This window comes from Hyperoodon ampullatus (assembly GCF_949752795.1).
Source record: "Hyperoodon ampullatus genome assembly, chromosome: 2".
Taxonomy (NCBI): domain Eukaryota; kingdom Metazoa; phylum Chordata; class Mammalia; order Artiodactyla; family Ziphiidae; genus Hyperoodon; species Hyperoodon ampullatus.
In genome coordinates, this window is record NC_136915.1 from 66,324,687 (window position 1) to 66,349,172 (window position 24,486).

At 35.7% G+C, this 24,486-nt stretch overlaps 1 protein-coding gene across 1 annotated transcript in view; it reads right to left on the reverse strand.

The window, feature by feature from the left end:
* Nucleotides 1-4,573: 4,573 nt before the first annotated feature.
* Nucleotides 4,574-24,486, reverse strand: part of SLC44A5 (solute carrier family 44 member 5) — a gene marked incomplete at both ends in the record, with an annotated part of 373,929 nt that continues 354,016 nt past the window's right edge. Inside the window, 6 exons of the mRNA XM_079696573.1 lie at nt 4,574-4,686; nt 7,993-8,077; nt 9,415-9,503; nt 9,639-9,709; nt 10,314-10,387; nt 11,458-11,561. Coding sequence (XP_079552699.1) covers nt 4,574-4,686; nt 7,993-8,077; nt 9,415-9,503; nt 9,639-9,709; nt 10,314-10,387; nt 11,458-11,561 — 536 coding nt within the window. The remainder of the gene's footprint in view (nt 4,687-7,992; nt 8,078-9,414; nt 9,504-9,638; nt 9,710-10,313; nt 10,388-11,457; nt 11,562-24,486) is intronic.

The following is a 24,486-nucleotide window of genomic DNA, read 5'->3' on the forward strand; positions in this document are numbered from 1 at the left end:
TATAGAGCTCAGACTGTCTTGTGCTCATATGAGTTCGTTTTTGGCATAAAAGAATATCCAAAGTCACATTTAAATATAATAGATAAACTGCTAGTAACTTACTATAGATTCTCAAAGCTTTCACAAATTATCATTGTGTGATTGACATTCCCTTAGGGTGAATATTTTATGGACTCTTTCTGTAACACTGAGTAACAAACTGAAATCATTTTCTTTAAAGTTAGTTAGTACTAATAAAATTATTTAAAATTGAATTAGAAATTATGTTCTTGTTCATATTAGCACAATAAAAAGTAACATGAGTAAACTGATTATTTCATATCAAAAGTTAGAAAATGGAAATAACATACATAGAACACTCATTGATGATAATAAACACTCATTTAAAATGGAGCTATTCAGTACATGACATCTGTGAGCACCCTTTCTAGGGATAAAGTTTCCCTTTGTAATTTCTTCAAGTTTCCCTTTCCAATCTGTGTAAAACACTGAGAAATGTAGTCTTATACCTATTGTATTTTCAAATATCTATCATAGAAAAGATTACATTTTAAACTCACTTTTAGTAAAAAAACAAACCCAACAAGTGTCCTTTCAGGTTTTTTTCTTGCGTGTAGTACACATTCATGAATGTCCACTAGGCGCAAGGGAAATTGTTTATGCTGCAAAATGTAGTCTATATAGTGAGGATATCAAACATACTGAAATGACAAATGGTTTTCAACAGTGAGCTAAGAAAAAAACAAATGCAAGAATACTTGTTTTAATCACTAAACATTGCAGGATTCTTTTTTTTTAACAATGTGTGTAAACTTGCCCACAAAAGCTGGGTAATATTAAACAGCCAGTAAGGCACTTTGTCAGAGAGGACTAAGTCGTAAAGGCTGGATGATTGACAATTTGTTTAATAGGAAACAGTCTATACTTAGAGCAAAATCCGGAGTGTGGCGCTCCTTTTACCAATTTATTGTCAAACAGGAGTGGGGAAAACTTTAAAATCTTCTATTTTACTTTGTTTACCAATTTTCCCTGCAGAAGTCTTTTAGTTGTAATTTTAAAAATATATTAGGAGCTACCAATTTAAATAACGTATCATTTTTCATCTAATATTTAAAACAATATTAACATATTCACTAACATTTTCAAAACATCCTAGCCATTCTATTTAAAAATGAATTACAAAACAAAAGATCTTAGTATAAAAAATGTTCCGTGTTATTAACAATTCCCTTGCAACTTCTGATGGCTTCACGTATTACAGTATAAGCTTTGGTATAAAACATGCAAATAAAAGCCAACAAGGTCGTGAATATATTGTTCCATACACAAAGCACTTATGAAACAAGTGTAGCACATACACAGCAGATGAGGGAAAGGTAACACCGCTGCAGGATGACCAGAGTTTGCACTTCTACTGCTTCTTAGTTTGTGCATTTTGCTCGTTCAAAATCTTCATCAGAGATTGACTCATGTAATAGGGTCTTTCAGCAGAACCATCGTTTCTTTCTAAATCTTCCACTAGGAGGAAGAATGGCACAGGGTAAATATCAAAGCAAAACTGTAAGAGAAGTAACATCGCCATCTGCTGCATACTTGCTTTACAGCAGTTCAAAATGTTATTCTAAAAAACAGCATAGTTTGGCATCAACATTATTGTAAACATAACTATGAGAAAACAATCAGCCCTTGTTATTATATCAATAAGATATTATCTCATTCTGTGTACCAGGTCTGATTCTGCCAATAGCACGTGCCTCTCAGCTGCATGATTAAGGAAGTAAGTTTTATCTTCTTTTAGAGAGCAAATGTAACTACACAAAAAAACAAAAGATGAGGAATTTCTAAATTCACCTTCAAATTCCTGAAAAGTATGATGTATTCAACTTGCCTTCTAAGTTACCATATTAGTTCAAAATTGCTTTTGTTTTTCGAGCAACAATTTAGGTGGTACAGTTTTATTTTTTTAAAAGATTTGTAAATTTTCAGTATATTTCAAATCTTTGAACCCAAAATTTTGAGAAGTATTGCTCTGTTTTTTTAGTTATTACCTTAATTTCTTTATAAGAAAGTGGCTTTTAAATTTTTCTCAATAACTCATTTTTCTCTATATTTCAATTATACAAAGAAGTAATTAATGAAAAATATTTTTCTAACTAGAATTAAGCACATAATATAGTTAAAACTTCTATACTTAGAGATTTTTAAAGAATATTTATTAAGAATATTGAACCAAACGACATTCCTTTTCCTATGATTTTGCAACCCAGGGTTATATTCTTAAAATATAGCCAAGTTTAGAATGTATCTATCTCCATATAGTTCAGTGAATACTTTTACTGTGGAGAATTTTCTGGTCTAATCAGCAGATTTAAATGTTAGGCATTTAAAACATGGGCCCCCATCTAGTACCAAGAATCTAAAATACAGAAGTTATGATTGTTAGAATTCTCCAAATTAATCTCCTTTGTCTTTCTCAATTTTCTAACTCCTAGAACAGCCAGGCTTATAAGGAAAAAATAGGCAAATGATTTCACACATGTTGATTTATATTTTATTCAAGTGATTTTCCAACTTTTATGTGGATCAGAATCACTAGAGAACTTTATAATAATTCACAAGCTGCCCCACACTCAAATACTTATATCAGAATCTCTTGGGGTGGGGAGCACAGGTATCAATATTTATAACAATTTCTCAGAGTGATTCTGATACATATACAAAAAATTTAAAATTGTTTCATCATTATGAATTTTTCAACTACTCCTAAAAGGGGACTTATTCCTTATAATTTTTCAGCACTTAAGTTAGAGGTAACCATTTTACTAGATTTTTGTTGTGAACCCTGTATTACTGAATAATAAAATAATAACTATCTAGAAAGATAGGTTATCACTGTTCTCTGAATTATACTTCAAGGAGCATGAGAGTGAAGAAAGTCTTTGCCAAGGTATGAAGCCAAATAGCACTTTTGCTTACAATAATCTCAAGAAAGTAAGCCAAGAGCAAGATGGTGGCCATAGAAGGACCAATATTTTGAAAATCTCCCCTATTCATTAGCTTCTTGCTATTAAGCTGCTATGAAGTCAGTCTAAATCTAGGTTCCCACACTTCAGGGTCATTAAATAAATTACTATTTATATTAATTTATAACAATAATACATTTCTGACTCTCTTCTTGGAGACATGGATAATATTCAGATCAAAATGTTAGATCAACATGTTCCTTTCTGTCAAGACATAAATAATCCTTATACACAAACTTAGTGTAAAAGCCAAAAGGATACTATTGATTCAATGCTCCTTTTGGGGTACATTTTTACACTGTTTGCCATGTCATACGCACTTGCACACAGAAGGTGGATAGGCAAAGTACGTGAGTGTCTGATTCATGCTTTGCTACGCCAGAGCCTGGTTTGTTGCTCTGGCCAGCAAGGGTGGAGTATGAAAGTAACTCTCCTCCTAAACCCTTCAGGAAGAGATTTCCTAACCCACAGTATGCCTCTTGTAAAGGTACAAGATGAGGTACCTATGGAGTACCTCATCTAATATTTCCTTAGGGTAATATTTCCTTAGGGTAAAATTCCTTAGGTAATATATTTCCTTAGGGTAAAATCTGAAGTGTCTTTCTTATCTTTTCTCGTTCTTCACTGAAAGTTAAGCTAAAATCAAACTTTTTATAGAAAAAAAGCCACATCATCTCTTTAATCTAGAAACTCATAACAGATATAATCACTCTTTTGAAACAGATGCATACCCATTTTCTATATGATGGGCATAGGAAAATAGGGATTTATCTCTATTTGGGTTACAGACAAATGGCATGAGTTATGTGGCCATCTCAGTTCTGCTCAGAATATTTTCATGGTGGCCAGAGGTTCATATTATTGGAAATGACATTCCAGAACTCAGATTCAACTTCACTATAAATATAATTTCACTAAAACAAAATGGCTTATGAAGGTTCCACAGTAATTTTTACCTAGTAATGCAGTCTATGGAACCTGTATAACATTAACGTCTATATGTTTGTTATGGTCTCGAATCACTTACTGAAGTATACTTCCTAGGGAACCATTAATACAAGTTTAATCACAGTTTAGAATGTTGTCCACTAGCTTGAACAGTATAAATATAACCATAGCACCATATTTACAAATTTAGTACCATATGCTGGTTAACTATAAATCAATCTTTTTATGGCTAATTGATTACACATTTATAGTGCTTTCAAAAATTTCCTGAATACCCTTTACAAATATACATTTATAAAAAGAAAGGCTATCAAAATGCTGCAATGGGAAACAGCATAAAAGTTTTGGAAACACTTTCGGCTATAGAGTTTAAAAAAATGTGTGACATTTACACCTTGCTCTTCAGCTGGGACCACTATAAAGTATCCTACTTCACAGAGGCTACTGTCATCAATTGCCTGATACCTCAGATGGTACCAAGTTCTCGCTTTTTAGGAATAAGCACTGAAGTTTCACATTACTTAAAAGCATCATTTTCAAATACAAATGACCTAATTTACAAAACTTCTACTTAAAAATGAATGGCACTGTTTGGAGCTTTTCTACTCTTTCTGCTTCTGGGGAACTAGTTGCTTCTTGTTCAGAATTCCGTGCAGGGTAGGGGTTATGAAGTAGGGTTTTTCTGTAGATCCATCATTTCTTTCCAGATCTTCACCTGTATATGCAGCAGCCAAAGCAGGCAAAAGCAGCAACAGCGGCAGAACAATTATATGCATTTTTATAAATTGGAGAGTCGAACAGGGAAAAATCAGAGAAAGCAGTGTTAGAAAGTCAAATATAAGACAAATTAGTGCAGTTAAGTAGCTGATGCTGGTCAAAGTAAGAAGCTTCAACCTCTGCCAGGAAGCACTGAAACTTCCTAAATCCCACCCACTCTAAAGAGGTTTATTTTGATAGTTTAAAGGTTAATAAGATCTTTTATGTCCTTTCAAATGTGTTATCTTTAAATTCTAATGACTGTTCATTTCAAAAAGGTAAATTGCCACATCCTCTGAGATGAAGCTGAATAAAAAGTACGGTGTGATAAATGTAGAGAATAATTGAATTTCAGAGTTCAAAGTCTCTTTTAATGGTAATTCACACCCTCATGTTACAGATGAAGAAACTGAGACCCAGGGATGTAAAATGATTCTCCTGAACTTGAAAGCTCTGGGGCAACAGGATGAGGTGAGGACCCAGTCTCTTGACACCTACTTCAGTTCTCATCCTACTTAAACGGTGTCCTGTCCTAAATCCTTGTAGTTTACCTCAGATTATATTCAAAAGCTAATACAGTGTTTGCTGACTTCTGTAATACATGAGTTTATATTCCTGCTTTGCTTAGGCTAATAATAAAATGATGGGTATTCACTGAGCACATATCTGTGGGGTGGTTGGGGAAAAACATGAGAATGATGCTGAGAAGCAAGGAGAAGTTTGCATGGAATTAAATTTCCTGCAGATACATATAATTCACAGCTGATAATATCTACCTCAATAAATATATAAATGCAACTTGAAACTTTTGACTAGTATATTAAAAATATTATGCTATTTTAGCCTTTATTTATTATGAAATAAAGGATAAGAAATATTATATAAAACCATATAGCATAATCACAGATTTATGGAATAAATCTAAGTTATTTTTCATCATACTCTCTTAGGAATGGTTGGATTATTGGTTTATTAGATTTTTACATTAGACTTCACAGTGAGTTTCCCCACATACAAAATGAAAAGCTAAGAAGGGAACATGATAGATGCTGAACATTTTTGTTCTTTTTTCCTTAATCATATTTCTATATCTTATATCACATATCATATGTTGTATGTTTATACCATTATTACTTTTGAGGGATTGGTAGGAACTGTGGTATCAATCACATAATAATGAAAATAATCATCTACAACCATTGTTTTTTTCCCATCCTGGGACCAGAATTCTCATCGCCTTGTAATGTTGAAAGGATGCTATGTCTCTATAAATGAAGCGTTTGTTTGCAAATAGTTTGCATTTTTAAAATCACCAGTTTTCTGGCAGTCAAGATAATAGGTATAAAGAGGTATATATTTTTTAAAAAGGTACAGTTCCACACAATCATAATTTGCCTTAGAGTATCATTTAAGAAGAAAATTTTCCAAAGTTAGATGTTGCCCATAGTAACAGCTGCAGAGAGAAGAAAAATACAATTTGGCTTCTCTTGCTCTTTATTATCAAAGACATGAACATCCAGAATGAAACTATTCACATTCAACACACAATGTGTTAAATAAGGCTGAAATTATACCTGCTTTTCAAGAAGTTGGCAGTTAGTAATATAGATGAGTGGAAAACATTTCTTAGTGCTCAAATTTAAAATCCACTGTCAAACTTAAAATCTACAAGATTTGACAAAGCTTCCAAAGATTGGAAACTGATAGGTTCTAAACATTTCCCGGGATACATTTTGAGAAAACCTTTCAGTTACAAGAATCAGGAAGACCCCAGTGGGCTCTCCCAGTTTTCTTCCCATGATTAGCATTTGAGATGAGAGGAGAGACCTCTGAACATTCAAGATCTCTGTCTCTTCTGTGTCTTAAGCTACCTTATTCCCATGCTCCTTCTTCCACCTCATACCTAAGCTGAAGTTTGTTCATGTGGTATTTTGTAGATGGCTTTTCCTGACAAACCACTGAAGCACTAGGAAAAGATTAAACATTCCAGTTCCATTTATAGCCAGAGGAAGAGCTAACTTGTACACAAAGTTCTCCTGATTAATTTGTCCAGTTATTGAAAATTGATTTGTTAAATGTTCAGAAAAAAAAAAATCAAACCATTTTCTAGAAGGTTTTTTCCTTCAATATATCTCCCTAAAGTTACTATCTTTAGTGAGATATATATATCTCCTCTCCTGACCCCAGCATGCAGTTGGTGCTGTGAGTTACACTAAAAAATAAACTGTTTATTTTATACAAGTAGATCACTCAGTAATGCCCTGTCATAGAATATTTTCTCTGCTTCTCTTAAGAGCAATGCGCCAGAGAAATAATCTCTCAGAGGGTATTAGTTGTAGGGCTAACAAGGTCTGTTTTTTCACTTGTTGACCCTACTTTATCTAGGTTGAAGGTAAGGACAGATCAAGCTCCTGATGGGCACTAGGTTCTCCAGGGCTTTTAAGATGAGGTATTGGGGCTTCCCTGGTGGCGCAGTGGTTGAGAGTCCGCCTGCCGATGCAGGGGACACGGGTTCTTGCCCCGGTCTGGGAAGATCCCACATGCCGCAGAGCGGCTAGGCCCATGAGCCATGGCCTCTGAGCCTGCGCGTCCAGAGCCTGTGCTCCACAACGGGAGAGGCCACAACAGTGAGAGGCCTGCGTACCGCAAAAAAAAAAAAAAAAAAGATGAGGTATTAATAGAAAACATATCTATTCTGCATACGTGAGGTGCACATGCCACACAGAAGCACAGTGAAGAAGTCAGTGATGAAAGCTCTATTGAAGTATTTTAACACTATGCATCAGAGTTGATCTAGCCATTTCCTAAACACGCCTCTCTATGAATCCTATCTGTCATCGTGTTACCCAGTGTGAATTGGCCCTATGTGTCTTTGAAACCATTGCCAGCTTGGCTTTATCAGAAGGTATAAAGGCTGTCCTCAGAGTCCCCAAAGCCCAGCCTCAAAGCCCAGTTATGTCTTCAGTTGTTAATAAAGCACAACAGAAGCCAATCATTATTATAAATTTGAAAACATTAAGAAATTAAAATAATTTCATGCTAACAGCATGCCATGATGCCTGACCCTCCTGTGCTTTGCAAACTCCATCTCTCAGCCTTTAAAGTTTACAAAGCATCTACTAGACAATGTCTCTTTCCAAATAGACTGTTTTGCAATTTCAGCCATGTCATAGCAAATCCACAAGCCAGCTAAAAGACTGGGTCTTAACCTTTTCATCTTTTGGTTATCCACCAAAGGGGGAAAACACATATACTGAAAACTTACAGAAGCAGATGAAAATTGTTTCAATACACATTGCATAGACGCTGAAGAATCCATGTGCAATTAGGTAAGATCCAATAATGACTGTCTGTAAATGAGCAGAGAAGAGAATGAAGATGCCATTAACTTGTCCAAAAGAACAATAATGCAGCTTTAAATAAAATCATGATGAGGACGCTTTGAAATACTCTGTGTTGGAAAAGATTTCAATATAAGAATGTAAAAAATTCAATGATAAAGTTTTTGAGTGCCTTTGTACTGGGATTTAAACAAAATGTACTAGTTTACCTGCCAATTTTCTTATCAATATCCCCAATGCCTACCAAAACCATCCTAGATTTAGGATCCTGCACACTTAGGCAGTAAAGCATAGGAGTTAAGAGCATACACTGCCTAGGTTTAATCACAGCTCAGGCACTCACTCGACAAGTCACCTAACATCTCTGTGCTTCCTACATAAATAAGATTGTTGGTGGGGAAGGGGAGAATGTGAGTAATAATGGTATTTATGGCACATGGATTGAGTGAGTTAATATACTGTAATAGATCTCGCAGGGCTCCCCCCAGGTCCTCTCCAGCTGCCACATCTATCCCCTAGTTGTTGGGAATGTATGTAGGCTGCTGATGACTCAGCTGTTTTGCTCACTAGCAATTGCTCTTGAAGGGAACTGCCTCACCCAAGGTTACGTCATCATTCAGAGGGCAACCCCTGGCCAATGGCTGCCTGATGCAGTATACAGAGGCCTAGTCACTTTGTCAGAACTTCCTGTAATTATGTCTGAGGCTTCAGCTATAATTGCAGCATGGGTCAGCTTCTTCTTTTGTCTGGGCCTGTCCTCACTTCCTTTCAAATGTATCTCAGGATAGCACTTCATAATAAGCCTTCTGCCCACAATCCTCTGTCTCAGGGGTTGCTTCCAAGGGACCCAAGCTCTAAAGCAGAATGAGGCTTGGCCTCAAAGTAAGACCAATCATGTTAGCTATCATTATTTCTCCTATTCCTTTTTGGTTTTTTATTTTGCCATTTCTCATAAATCAGAGTCAATGTTACCCAGATGCTATGGAATGAATTGTGTCCCCTCAAAATTCATATGTTGAAACCTAATCCCCAAAGTGATGGCATCTGAAGGTGGGGCCTTCAGGAAGTAATGAAGTCACAATGATGGAGCCCTTGTGAATGGGATTAGTACCCTTATAAGAGAAAACAGAGATGAAATCTCTCTCTACCATGTTAGGATACAGCAAGAAAGTGTCCCTTTGCAAATTAGGAAGAAAGCTCTCACCAGGAACTGAATCTGTGGGCACCTTAGATCTTGGACTTCTCAGTCTTCAGAACTGTGCGGAATAAATCCCTGTTGTTTAAGCCACCCAGTCTATGGTATTTTTGTTGTAGCAGCCCAAACTTACTAAAACATCAGCTCTTACCAGCAAAGGTACCCAGTAGTAATTTAAAGATGTTGGTCCTTCTATAATCATTGGGAGTCTTTCTGTGAAGAGTAGAAAGGCCAGGACACCTAGAGTGAAAAGGCAGAACATGTATATTGTGCATTTGCAAAGGAACATAGCTTTTTGTAGTAAAGAAGTTTTTCTAAGCACATGTTAAACTTATTACTACTACTACTACTATTATTACTACTACTACTACTTACCTATACACCCAGCAACTAGAATCTTCCCCAGGATTAGTACAAAGTCTGTCACTCTATCCATAACTGCAACTCTGAGAATCAGAAAAAAGAAAGTATAATTTTGTGTTTAAATTATATTTGTTATCAGAAATTTATGAGAGTAAATAATTCATGAGTTCATTTTGCTGTGTCTTTGCTGAAATTTTATTTGGCCTTTGTTAAATGCAAGAAATGAAGTTAGAACCCAGGATGATTTTCTGACTTATTTATAATGGAGTAAACAGAAGATGGCATTATAAGGCTGTCAGGTGCTATTGGTGGTGTCAGCATTTCTCTCTCTAATTCGAGGACTATGGATACCCTGAATCCTGAGGATGGCTGCACTGGTTCTCTGATTTTGTTCACTCAGACTCTGTCAATTTTGGGAGGGGGGAATAGTCAGAAACATGATGATAATGGTCATGTGGGGAATTTCTTGAGCAAAGGGGATAATAAAAATGAATAAGTACCAGTGGGTATAAAGACATAGGTGGATGATGGGAGCAATAATTCTAAAACATATGAAGAAATTAATGGTGTGAAGGAGAAGATTTAAATCTATTAAAATAAAAGATAAGATTCATGTCTAATAAGACCACCAACATGTGAAGTATGGATGCTAAATCATCTACTGCTATGCTCAACCTGATTACTTACTTTAAAATATTTCTCATCAGCAGATTGAAAGCATCTCTCGCTGACCTGCAGAAGTTTTTGCCATATATTGCAATCTGAGGAAGACAGTTGATATTATTCTGGAGTCAGTAACGTAATTTAACAAGACCAACAGACAATCCAATGACAGGAACATGAATTAATTCTGTCACCCACACAGTTATTCTCATTCGTCTTTCCAACAGTTGGGTTCATGGGAGGCTTGGGCAGTGTGTGTCCTCAATTCTGAACAACTCTTAGAGTCATTGACAATAAGGTACGTTTTGGTTGCTATTTGCCCTTAACTCCATGGGGATTAGACAGCTTCAAACAGAGGTAGGTCTTCATCTCAAATCCCAGGACACAGCTTCTGTCTTTGAAGTGTTTTGGCTATGGTTTGTTACTGAATGGGTTAAATGTTGTAGCGTTCACATTAAAATTTACTCTCAGGAAACCCAGTGCCTTCCAATACACTTGCTTCATTGATTAAAAGGCTCAATACAATATTCTCACTGGAGGTATATTAATGACTCTTTGAATGTCCATAACTATTTGAATCACCCATGCAGACCCTATATCACTGTGATAATATGCAAGTGTTATAAGATTGTAGCTGCTAAATTTTAGAATAATATTTTTGGATCCCCTATTTTAAAAAAAATCTCTTTAGAAGCCTCCATATTCCCATAGGAAATAAGTAACAAATTCAGTTATGCATTATCAATTCCCACGCATTTCAAAATAAGAATCATAAAAAGAAATAGACCCTTCCTTAAAAATATGTAAATCCCAGAATTAGAAGAATATTTTCTCTTCACAGTGAAACATAGACTAGGTAAGCTTTCCTCCCACTAAACTATGTCAAAGACAAACAACATCATTTTCAATCTAGCACATTTTTATACTTCTCAGGTAAATAATATTTTCCCTCTCCAAAAAGGTATTGGAGGTAATAATGAACTACAGTTAAGTTACTGTCTCAACTAGGAAAACATAGCCCTGAATGATGCATTGGATTCACAAATTCTTATAACAACATGGTGATAAATTCAACTGCTTGATGCACAAGTGCTTTAGAGATGGAAATGTAGACATGGGGTTTGGGTTTGCAAAGAAGCAGTTTAGTAAATAAAAATAAGTTACTTACCATAACATAGGCATTTCTGTTCAAAAACTTTACTGCTTTTTCTAAACACCAGAAACAGCATCTCAGGCAGCATTTTAGGAATTTAGAAATGTTGTTCTGGGCCTCTATGAGAAGGAGATATTTAAACCTATTAATGATTTGCAAACTCTATGAATCAAAAAAATATAGTAAAATTTTAAGTGTGCTCTTAAATTTTTTTAATTGCAGTGAAATATACATAGATTTACTATTTTAACCATTTTTAAGTGTACAATTCAGTAGCATTTAGTACATTCACGATTTTGTGAAATTACCATCACTATCAATTTCCAGAACTTTTCATCATCTCATATAGAAACTCTGTACCCATTAAAGAATAACTCCTCATTCTCCCTTTCTCCCAGTCCCTGGTAACCTCTGTCATACTTCTGTCTGTATGAATTTGCCTCTTCTAGATACCTCATATAAGTAGAATCATACAATATTTGTCCTTTTGTGTCTTGCTTATTTCACTTAGCATTAAATTGTCAAGATTCATTATTACATTTATTTTTAGAGCTGAATAACATTTCATTGTATGTATATGTCACATTTTGCTTATTCTTTTATCTGTTAATGGAAATTTGGGTTGTTTCTACCTTCTGGCTATTGCAAATAATGCTCCTATGAACACTGGTGTGCAAGTATTTGAGTCCCTGCTTTCAATTATTTTGAGTATATATGCAGAAGTGGAGTTTCTGGCTCATATGGCAATCATATTTTTGACTTTTAAAGGAATCACCATACTGTTTTCCACAGTGGCAAATCAGTGGTGATTTTACATTCCCACCAGCAATGCACAGGTGTTCCAATTTATCCTCACCCTACAAAAATTTGTTATTTTTCATTTTTTGATACTAGACATTCTAATGGGTATGAATTGGTACCTCACTATGGTTTTGATTTGCATTTCCCTAATGACTAATATTGAAGATCTTTTCATGTGTTCATTTACCGTTTATATATGTTCTTTAGAGCAATGTATATGAGATCCTTTGCAGGAGGGACAAAGATGGTGTCATAGGAGGCTCTTGAACTTCCCTCCTCCCCCAGATGCACTGAATGTACAGCTACACATGGAGCAATTTCCTCTGAGAGAAATCCAGAAACAAGCTGAGTGATTCCTACACATCAGGCAACTATGAAAATCCCACGTTGAAATGGTAGGAAAGGCTGAAACACACTCACCATAAACTCTACCCCTGGTACAACACCATGCAATCAGGACAATACCCCCAACTCTCAGCTTCTCCCTGAGGAGTGATGGGTTTGGGCAGCACATCAAGGATTCCAACTTTTAAGGCTCCCACCCTAGAGACAGACCCCCAAAACACTTAGCTCTGACAGCCAAAGGGGCTTGTTTCCACAAGTTCTACAGGACTATAAAAAACAAAGAAGCAGTTCTTAACAGGCACATATGCTAGCAATCACTATACCCCCAGACTTAGCAAAGAGGGAGCAGGCAAAACGCCCATTTTCCAGTCTTTTCCTGGGAGGGGATTGACTGTGTACTTTACAACCTAGTGACTAAAATTCCGCCTTCTAGTTTGCACACTCTTGGAGCTAGCTGTGATCCTCCATGGACCCAGGGGGAGCAGGTCACCAACATCTCTTTGGAAGGAGCTTATACACCTGTGTGGTGCCCCAGTTTCTGCAGCTGCTGCCCGAGTCATGGTCCTCCCTTTGTGTGGCTCTAATAGGGCTTGCACAAATGAGTCTCACAGGACTGTAGAAAACAAAGAATCCATTTTTAAATGGTAAAGGAATGCCCTACCACCACCACCACTACCATGGCTATACATCCTGGCTCAGTGCAGAGGGTGCAGGCAAAAGCCACCTCCTAGTTTCTCCCTGAAAGGAGAATCTACATACTTACCCAGCTGCTGCCTAAGGGTTTAGCATCTAATCAGGGGGCATCTAGGTTCTGACTGTGATCCTCCACTTTGGGACCCTGACAGCTCTAGGTACACCTTCAATTACTAAGAGCCACTAAACTAACTATGGTGGCTAGGACAATGACAAAGATTTGAGAGAACCAGAAGGTTGGGCTGGGCTGATTAATGAAGCTCATCTCCTACATGAGACTCTTTTGTCAAGTTGGGAAAGATGGCTGTTTTATCTAATGCACAGAAAATAATACAGAGAGTCAAGAAGAAAAAGAGAAGGAGAAACAAGGGAATACTTTCCAAATAAAAAAACAAAATATATTTCCAAAAACTGATATTTCTGAAACAGAGATAAGTGATTTAACCAGTAAAGAATTCAAAATAATGGTCATAAAGATGCTCACAATGGTCAGGGAGAAATGCATGAACAAAATGAGAACTCAATAAAGAGATAGAAAATATCAAAAAAAATCAAACAGAATTTATAGAGCTGAAGAATACAATTGAACTGAAAAATTCAATAGAGGGATTCATAGCAGATTAGATCTAGTGAAAGAAAGGACTGATGGACTCCCTCTTACAAGAGCACCAGAATCACAACTAACTGCTGAACAATCATTGACAGGAAGACACTGGAACTCACCGAAAAAGATACCCCACATCCAAAGAAAAAGGAGAAGCCACAGTGAGATGGTAGGAGGGGCACAATCACAACGAAATCAAATCCCATAACTGATGGGTGGGTGACTCACAAACTGGAGAACACTTATACCACAGAAGTCCACCCACTGGAGTGAAGGTTCTGAGCCCCACGTCAGGCTTCCAAACCTGGGGTCTGGCAATGGGAGGAGGAATTCCTAGAGAATCAGACTTTGAAGGCTAGCAGGATTTGATTGCAGGACTTTGACAGGACTGGGGGAAACAGAGACTCCACTCTTGGAGGGCACACACAAAGTAGTGTGCGCATCGGGACCCAGGGGAAGGAGGAGTGACCCCATAGGAGACTGAACCAGACCTACCTACTAGCAGTGGACGGTCTCCTGCAGAGGCGGAAGGTGACTGTGTCTCACCATGGGGACAAGGACACTGGCAGCAGAAGTTCTGGGAAGTACTCCTTGGCTTGCAGAGTCCGCCATTAGCCCCACCAAAGAGCATGGGTAGGCTCCAGTGTTGGGTCACCTCAGGCCAAACAACCAACAGGGGGGGAACCAGCCCCACCCATCAGCAGACAAGTGGTTTAAAGTTTTACTGAGCTCTGCCCACCACAGCAACAGCCAGCTCTACCCACCACCAGTCCCTCCCATCAAGAAACTTGCACAAGCATCTTAGATAGTCTCATCCACCAGAGGGCAGACAGCAGAAGCAAGAAGAACTACAATACTGCAGCCTGTAGAACAAAAACCACATCCACAGAAAGATAAGACAAAAAGGCAGAGGACTATGTACCAGACAAAGGAACAAGATAAAACCCCAGAAAAACAACTAAATGAAGTGGAGATAGGCAATCTTCCAGAAAAAGAATTCAGAATAATGATAGTGAAGATGATCCAGTACCTTGGAAAAAGAATGGAGGCAAAGATTGAGAAGATGCAAGAAATGTTAAACAAAGACCTAGAAGAATTAAAGAACAAATGAGAGGAACAATACAATAACTGAAATGAAAACTACACTAGAAGGAATCAATAGCAGAATAACTGAAGCAGAAGAATGGGTAAGTGACCTGGAAGACAGAATGCTGGAATTCACTGCTGTGGAACAGAATAAAGAAAAAAGAATGAAAAGAAATGAAGACAGCCTAAGAGACCTCTAGGACAACATTAAATGCACCAACATTTGCATTATAGGGGTCCCAGAAGGAGAAGAGAGAAAGGACCCGAGAAAATATTTGAAGAGATTATAGTTGAAAACTTCCCTAACATGGGAAAGTAAATAGCCACCCAAGTCCAGGAAGCGCAGAGAGTCCCATACAAGATAAACCCAAGGAGAAACACGCCAAGACACATAGTAATCCAACTGGAAAAAATTAAATACAAAGAAAAATTATTGAAAGCAGGAAGGGAAAATGACAAATAACATACAAGGGAACTCCCATGAGGTTAACAGCTTATTTCTCAGCAGAAACTCTACAAGCCAGAAGGGAGTGGCATGACATATTTAAAAGTGATGAAAGGGAAGAACCTACAACCAAGATTACTCTACCCAGCAAGGATCTCATTCAGATTCGATGGAGAAATCAAAAGCTTTACAGAAAAGCAAAAGCTAAGAGAATTCAGCTCCACCAAACCAGCTCTACAACAAATGCTAAAGGAACTTCTCAAAGTGGGAAACACAAGAAAAGAAAAGGACCTACAAAAACAAACCCAAAACAATTAAGAAAATGGTAATAGGAACATACATATAAATAACTACCTTAAAGGTGAATGGATTAAATGCTCCAACCAAAAGACACAGGCTTGCTGAATGGATACAAAAACAAGGCCCATATATATGCTGTCTACAAGAGACCCAATTCAGACCTAGGGACACATAAAGACTGAAAATGAGGGGATGGAAAAATATATTCTATGCAAATGGAAATCAAAAGAAAGCTGGAGTAGCAATACTCATATCAGATAAAATAGACTTTAAAATAAAGAATGTTACAAGAGACAAGGAAGGACACTTCATAATGATCAAGGGATCAATCCAAGAAGAAGATATAACAATTATAAATATATATGCACCAAACATAGGAGCACCTCAATACATAAGGCAACTGCTAACAGCTATAAAAGAGGAAATCGACAGTAACACAATAATAGTGGGGAACTTTAACACCTCACTTACACGAATGGACAGATCATCCAAACAGAAAATTAATAAGGAAACAAGTTTTAAATGACACAATAGACCAGATAGATTTAAATGGTATCTATAGGACATTCCATCCAAGAAAGCAGATTACACTTTCTTCTCAAGTGTCCATGGAACATTCTCCAGGATAGATCACATCTTGGGTCACAAATCAAGCCTCAGTAAATTTAAGAAAATTGAAATCATATCAAGCAACTTTTCTGACCACAACACTATGAGATTAGAAATCAATTACAGGGAAAAAAACGTAAAAAACACGAACACATGGAGGCTAAACAATACATCACTAAATAACCAAGAGATCACTGAAGAAATCAAAGAGGAAATCAAAAAATACCTAGAGACAAATGACGATGAAAACACAATGATCCAAAACCTATGGAATGCAGCAAAAGCAGTTGTAAGAGGGAAGTTTATAGCAATACAATCCTACTTCAAGAAAGAACAAACATCTCAAACAATCTAACCTTACACCTAAAGGAACTAGAGAAAGAAGAACAAACAAAACCCATAGAAGAAGGAAAGAAATCATCAAGATCAGAGCAGAAATAAATGAAATAGAAACAAAGAAAACAATAGCAAAGATCAATAAAACTAAAAGCTGGTTCCTTGAGAAGATAAACAAAACTGATAAACCATTAGCCAGACTCATCAAGGAAAGGAGGGAGAGGACTCAAATCAATAAAATTAGAAATGGAAAAGGAGAAGTTACAACAGACACTGCAGTAATACAAAGCATCCTAAGAGACTACTACAAGCAACTCTAGGCCAATAAAATGGACAACCTGGAAGAAATGAACAAATCCTTAGAAAGGTATAAGCTTTCAAGACTGAACCAGGAAGAAATAGAAAATATGAACAGACCAATCACAAGTAATGAAATTGAAACTGTGATTAAAAATCTTCCAACAAACAAAAGCCCAGGACCAGATGGCTTCACAGGTGAATTCTATCAAACATTTAGAGAAGAGCTAACACCCATCCTTCTCAAACTCTTCCAAAAAACTGCAGAGAAAGGAACACTCCCAAACTCATTCTATGAGGCCACCATCACCCTGATACAAAAACCACAAAAAGATACTACAAAAAAAGAAAATTACGGACCAATATCACTGATGAATGTAGATGCAAAAATCCTCAACAGAATACTAGCAAACAGAATCCAACAGCACATTAAAAGGATCATACACAATGATCAAGTGGGATTTATCCCAGGGAGGCAAGGATCCTTCAGTATATGCAAACCAGTTAATGTGATACACCATATTAACAAATTGAAGAAGAAAAACCATATGATCATCTCAATAGATGCAGAAAAAGCTTTTGACAAAATTCAACACCCATTCATGATAAAAATGCTCCAGAAAGTGGGCATAGAGGGAACCTTTCTCAACATAATAAAAGCCATATATGACAAACCCACAGCAAACATCATTCTCAATGGTGAACAACTGAAAGCATTTTCTCTAAGATCAGAAACAAGACAAGGATGTCCACTCTCACCAATATTATTCCAACATAGTTTTGGAAGTCCTAGCCATGGCAATCAGAGAAGAAAAAGAAATAAAAGGAATACAAATTGGAAAAGAAGAAGTAAAACTGTCACTGTTTGCAGATGACATGATACTATACATAGAGAATCCTAAAGATGCCACCAGAAAACTATTAGAGTTAATCAATGAATTTGGTAAAGTTGCAGGATACAAAATTAATGCACAGAAATCTCTTGCATTCCTATACACTAATGATAAAAAATCTGAAAGAGAAATTAAGGAAACACTCCCATTTACCATTGCAACAAAATGAATAAAATACCTAGGAATAAACCTACCTAGGGAGACAAAAGACCTGTATGCAGAAAACTATAAGACAATGATGAAAGAAATTAAAGATGATACAAACAGATGGAGAGATATACCATGTTTTTGAATTGAAAGAATCAATACTGTCAAAATGACTATACTACCCAAAGCAATCTACAGATTCAATACAATCCCTATCAAATTACCAATGGCATTTTTTACAGAACTAGAACAAAAAAATCTTAAAATCTGTATGGAGACACAAAAGACCCCAAATAGCCAAAGTGGTCTTGAGGGAAAAACATGGAGCTGGAGGAATCAGACTCTCTGACTTCAGACTACACTACAAAGTTACAGTAATCAAGACAATATGGTACTGGCACAAAAACAGAAATACAGATCAATGGAACAGGATAGAAAGCCCAGAGATAAACCCATGCACCTATGGTCAACTAATCTATGACAAAGGAGGCAAGGATACACAATGGAGAAAAGACCGTCTCTTCAATAAGTGGTGCTAGGAAAACTGGACAGCTGCATGTAAAAGAATGAAATTAGAACACTCCCTAACACCATACAAAAAAATAAACTCAAAATGGATTAGGGACCTAAATGTAAGACCAGACACTATAAAATTCTTAGAGGAAAACATAGGAAGAACACTCTCTGACATAAATCACAGCAAGATCTTTTTTGATCCACCTCCTAGAGTAATGGAAATATAAACAAAAATAAACAAATATGACCTAAGGAAACTTAAAAATCTTGTGCATAGCAAAGGAAACTACAAACAAGGTGGAAAGACAATCCTCAAAATGGGAGAAAGTATTTGCAAGTGAATCAACAGACAAAGGATTAATCTCCAAAATATATAAAGAGCTCATGCAGCTCAATATCACAAAAACAAACAACCCAATCCAAAAATGGGCAGGAGACCTAAAGACATTTCTCTAAAGAAGACATACAGATGGCCAGGAAGCACATGAAAAGCTGCTCAACATCACTAATTATTAGAGAAATGCAAATCAAAACTACAATGAGGTATCACCTCACACCAGTGAGAATGGGCATCATCTGAAAATCTACAAACAACAAATGCTGGAGAAGGTGTGGAGAAAAGGGAAGCCTCTTTCACTGTTGGTGGGAATGTAAATTGATACAGCCAGTATGGAGAACAGTATGGAGGTTCCTTAAAAAACTAAAAACAGAATTACCATATGACCCAGCAATCCCACTACTGGGCATATACCCAGAGAAAACCATAATTCAAAAAGACACATGCATCCCAATGTTCATTGCAGCACTATTTACAATAGCCAGGACATGGAAGCAATCTAAATGCCCATCAACAGATGAATGGATAAAGAAGATGCAGTATATATATACAATGGAATATTACTCAGCCATAAAAAAGTATGAAATTGGGTCATTTCTAGAGATATGGATGGATCTAGAGACTGTCATACAGAGTGAAGTAAGTCAGAAACAGAAAAACAAATATTGTATGTCAATGCATGTATGTGGAACCTAGAAAAATGCTACAGATGAACCACTTTGCAGGGCAGAAATTAAGACACAGATGTAAAGAACAAACGTATGGACACTAAGTGAGGAAACTGGTGGGGGGGCGGGCGGTGGTGTGATGAATTGGGAGATTGGGATTTACATATATACACTAATACGTATAAAATGGATAACTAATAAGATCCTGCTGTATAAAAAAACAAATAAAAGAAAATTCAAAAAGAAAGAAAGAAAGAAAGGATTGATGAATTCAAAGACAAGGCAGTGGGATTCATCCAATTAAAGGAAGAAAAATTAAAAAGAATGTACTTTTTACATGTTACAGAGGTCCCAGGAGAAGAAAAAGGGGCTGAAAATATATTCAAATAAATAATGATTGAAAACTTTCCTAACCTGGAAAAACAGAGACATCCAGATCCAGAAAGCCCAAAGAATATCAATGTAAAGAGATCCATACTGACTCACATAAAATTAATTTTCAAAAGTTAAAAGGTGGGTAAATGCAGCAAGAGAAAAGCAACTACTTTTATACAAGGGAATCCCCATAATACTATAAGCAGATTTTTCAGCAGAAAATTTGCATGCCAGAGTGAAGTAGAATGATATGTTAAAAGTATTGAAAGAAAAATCTGCTGACCAAGAAACTCTACCTATGTGGCAAAGTTGTCCTTCAGAATTGAAGGAGAGGTAAAAGTTTTCTAGACAAACAGAAGCTAAAAGTTTATCACCAGTAGACCAGCCTTACAAGAAATGTTAAAGGGATTTCTTTAAGCTGAAACAAAAGGATTCTTATTAGTAACATAAAAATATATGAAAGTATAAAACTCACAGTAAAGGTAAATATACACTTAAATTCAAAATACTCTAAAATTGTAATGGTGGTAGGTAAATAACTTAGAACTACAGTATAAAGGTTAAAGACAAAGTATTAAAAAGAATTATAACTACATAACTTGTTAATGGATACACAATATAAAAACAGGTAAATTGTGACATCAAAAACATTGTAGTATAAAATGTGTGTGTGTGTGTGTATAAAACATAGAGCTTTTGTATGCATTTGTAGTTAAGTTGTTATCAGCTTAAAACACATTGTTATAAGTGTAAAATATTTTATGTAAGCCTCATGATAACCACAAAGCAAAAACCTATAGTACATATAAGAAACGAATCAAAACATACCACTACAGAAAATCATCAAATCACAAAAGAAGAGAGGAAGAGAGAAACAAAAACTATAAAACAGCCAGAAAATAGTTAACAAGATAGAAACAGTAAGTCCATAGCTATCAATAATTACAATTAATTGTAAATGGACTAAATTATCCAATCAAAAGATATAGAGGGGCTGAATGAAATTTAAAAAAAAGACTCAAATATATGCTGCCTACAAGAGTCTCACTTCACCTTTAAAGACATACTTAGACTGAAAGTGAAGGATTAGAAAAAGATTTTGCAGGCAAATGGAAACCAAAAGAAATCAGGTGCACCTATGCTTATATTAGTCAAAGTAGACTTTAAGCCAAAAGCTGAAACAATACACAAAGGTCATTATACAATGAAAAAAGAGTCTATTTATCAAAGGGATATAAAAATTATAAATATTTATGCACCCAACATTGGAGCACCTAAATATGTAAAGCAAATATAAACAGATATGAAGGAAGAAATAAATAGCAATATAATAATAGTAGGGAATTTCAAAATTTCACTTTCAACAATGGATAGATCATCCAGACAGAAAAGCATTGGACTTAACTACACATTAGACTAGAAGGACTTAACAGACATTTACAGTACATTCCATCCAACCACAGCAGAATACACATTCTTCTCAAGTACACATGGGACATTCTCCAGGATAGATCATATGTTAGGTCACAAAACAAGTCTTAATAAATGTAAGAAGTGTGAAATAATATCAAGCATCTTTTCAAACACAGTGGTATGAAACTAGATATAAATTACAAGAAGAAAACTGGAAAATTCAACAGGTGGAGGTTAAACAACATGCCACTGAACAACCAACAGGTCAAAGAAAAAATCAAAAGGGAAATCAAAGAGTACCTTAAGACTAAAGAAAATGCAAACACAACATACCAAAATGTATGGAATGTAGCAAAGCAGTTCTAAGAGGGAAGTCCATAGCAATAAACACCTAAGTTAAGAAGAAAGAAAGATCTCAAACAACCTAACTTTTCACCTCAAGGAATTAGAAAGAAAAAAAAAAAAAAGAAGAAACTATGTACAAAGATAATAGAAGGATGGAAATAGTAAAGATCAGAGTGGAAATAAATGAAATAGAGACTTAAAAATAGGAAAGATAAGTGAAACTACCAGCTGGTTTTTTGAAACATAAAATTGACAAACCTTTCATTAGACTAACTGAGAGAAAAGGAGAGAAGACTTAAATTCAGAAATGAAAGAGGGGACATTACAACTGATACCACACAAATACGAAGGATCATAAGAGACTGCTAGGAACAATGTTACACCAAAAAATGGGACTACCTAGAAGAAATGGATGAATTCCTAGAAACATAGAACCTACCAAACTGAATCATGAAGAAATAGAGAATCTGAACAGATCAATTACTAGCAAAGATTTTGAATCAGTAATCAAAAACCTCCCAATGAAGAAAAGTCCAGGATCAAATGGCTTCACGTGTGAAATTCTACCAAACATTTGAAGAAGAATTACTACCAATTCTTCTCAAACTCTTTCAAACAATAGAAATGGAGAGAACATTTCCAAACACATTTTATGAGGCCAGCATGACCCTGATACCAAAGCCAGACAAGGACACTGCAAGAAAAGAAAATCACAGGCCAATATCCCTGATGAATATAAATGCAAAAATCCGCAGCAAAATATTAGTAAATTGAATTCAATACTAGATTAAAAGAATCATATACCAAGATGAAGTAGGATTTATTCCAGGGATGCAAGTATGATTTAACATATGCAAATCAATAAATGTGATGCTGCACATTAACAAAATGAAGGAGGAAATCATGATTATCTCAATAGATGCAGAAAAACTACTTGACAAAATTCAACCTCCTTTAGTAATAAAAACTCTCAATAAACTGGTTATAGAAGGCCTCATCATAATCAAGACCATATGTGATAAGCCCACAGCTAACATCATACTCATTGGTGAAAAGCCAAAAGCTTTTCCTCTAAGATTAGGAACAACACAAGGATGCCTACTCTTGCCACTTTTTTCTTTTTCTTTTCTCTTTCTTTTTTTTTTTTGCCACTTTTTTTTCAATTTGGTACTTGGAAGTCCTAGCCAGAGCAATTAGACAAATAAAAGAAATAAAAGGTATCCTAATCAGAAAGCAAGAAGTAAGACTGTCTCTGTTTGCAGATCACATAATATTATATATAGAAAACCCTATAGTGTCCACCAAAAAAATATTAGAGCTAATACATGAAATCAGTAAAGTTTCAGGAAATAAAATCAATATACAGAAATCAGTTGCCTTTCTATACACCAACAACTAACTATTGGAAAGAGAAATCAAGAGTAAAATTTCATTTACAATTGCATGAAAACAATAAAATACCTAGGAATAAATTTAAATAAGGAGGAGAATTATTGGGTTGACCAAAAGTTTGTTCTGGTTTTGCCATGTTATGGAAAAACCCAAATGAACTTTTTGGCCAACCCAATATTTGTGCATTGAAAACTGTGAGCTGTAGACAAAAGAAATTGAAGAAACAAATAAGTGGCAAATATTCCATGTTCATGGATTGGAAGAATTAATATTGTTAAAATGTTCGTAGTACCCAAAGTGATCTACAAATTCCATGCAATCCTTATCAAAATTTCAATGCCATTTTTCACAGAAATAAAAAAACCAATCCTAAAATTTGTACGAAACCACAAAAGATCCAAATAACCAAAGCAATCAAGAAAGAATAACAAAGCTAAAGGCATTACACTTCCTGATTTCAACCTCTATTACAAACTATAGTAATCAAAACAGTATGGTATCAGTATGAAAATAGACACATAGATGAATGGAAGAGAATAGAGAGCCCAGAAATAACCCATGCAATATCGTTAATTAATTTTTGACAAAGGAGTCAAGAATATATAATGGGGAAAGGATAGTCTCTTTAATAAATGGTGCTAGGAAAACTAGGCATCTACATGGAAAAGAGTGAAATTGGACCTTTATCTTACACCACACACAATAATCAACTCAAAATGGATTAAAGACTTGAAAGTAAAACCCGAAACCTAGAAGATTTTATAGTTGTAAGCTCCTTGACATTGGTCTTGGCAATAATTTTTTGGATTTCACACCAAAAGCAAAGGCAACAAAAGTAAAAATAAAGAAGTGAGACTACATCAAACTAAAAAGCTTCTGCACAGCAAAGGAAACCATCAACAAATGAAAAGGCGACCTACTGAATGGGAGAAAATATTTGCAAACCACATATGTAATAAGGAGTTAATATCCAAAATATACAAGGAATTTATAGCACTCAACAGCAAAAAACACACAAATAACCCAATAAAAATGGGCAAAGAACCTGAATAGACATTGTTTCAAAGAAGACATAAAAATGGCCAATAGGTGCATGAAAAGTGCTCAACATTATTATCAGAGATATGCAAATCAAAACCTCAGTGAGATATCACCTCATAGCTGTTAGGATATCTCTTATCAAAAAGACAAGAGGTAACAAGTGTTGGTAAGGATGAAGAGAAAAGGGAACCCTTGTACACTATTGGTAGGAATGTGAATTGATTACTCCATCGTGGAAAACAGTACGGAGGTTACTCAAGAAATTAAAAATAGAACTACTATATGATCCAGCGATTCTAATTCTGTATATATAATTGGAGGAAACAAAATCACTATCTTGAAGAGATATTTGTACTTCAATGTTCACTGCAGCATTATTTACAGTATCTAATGTATGGAAA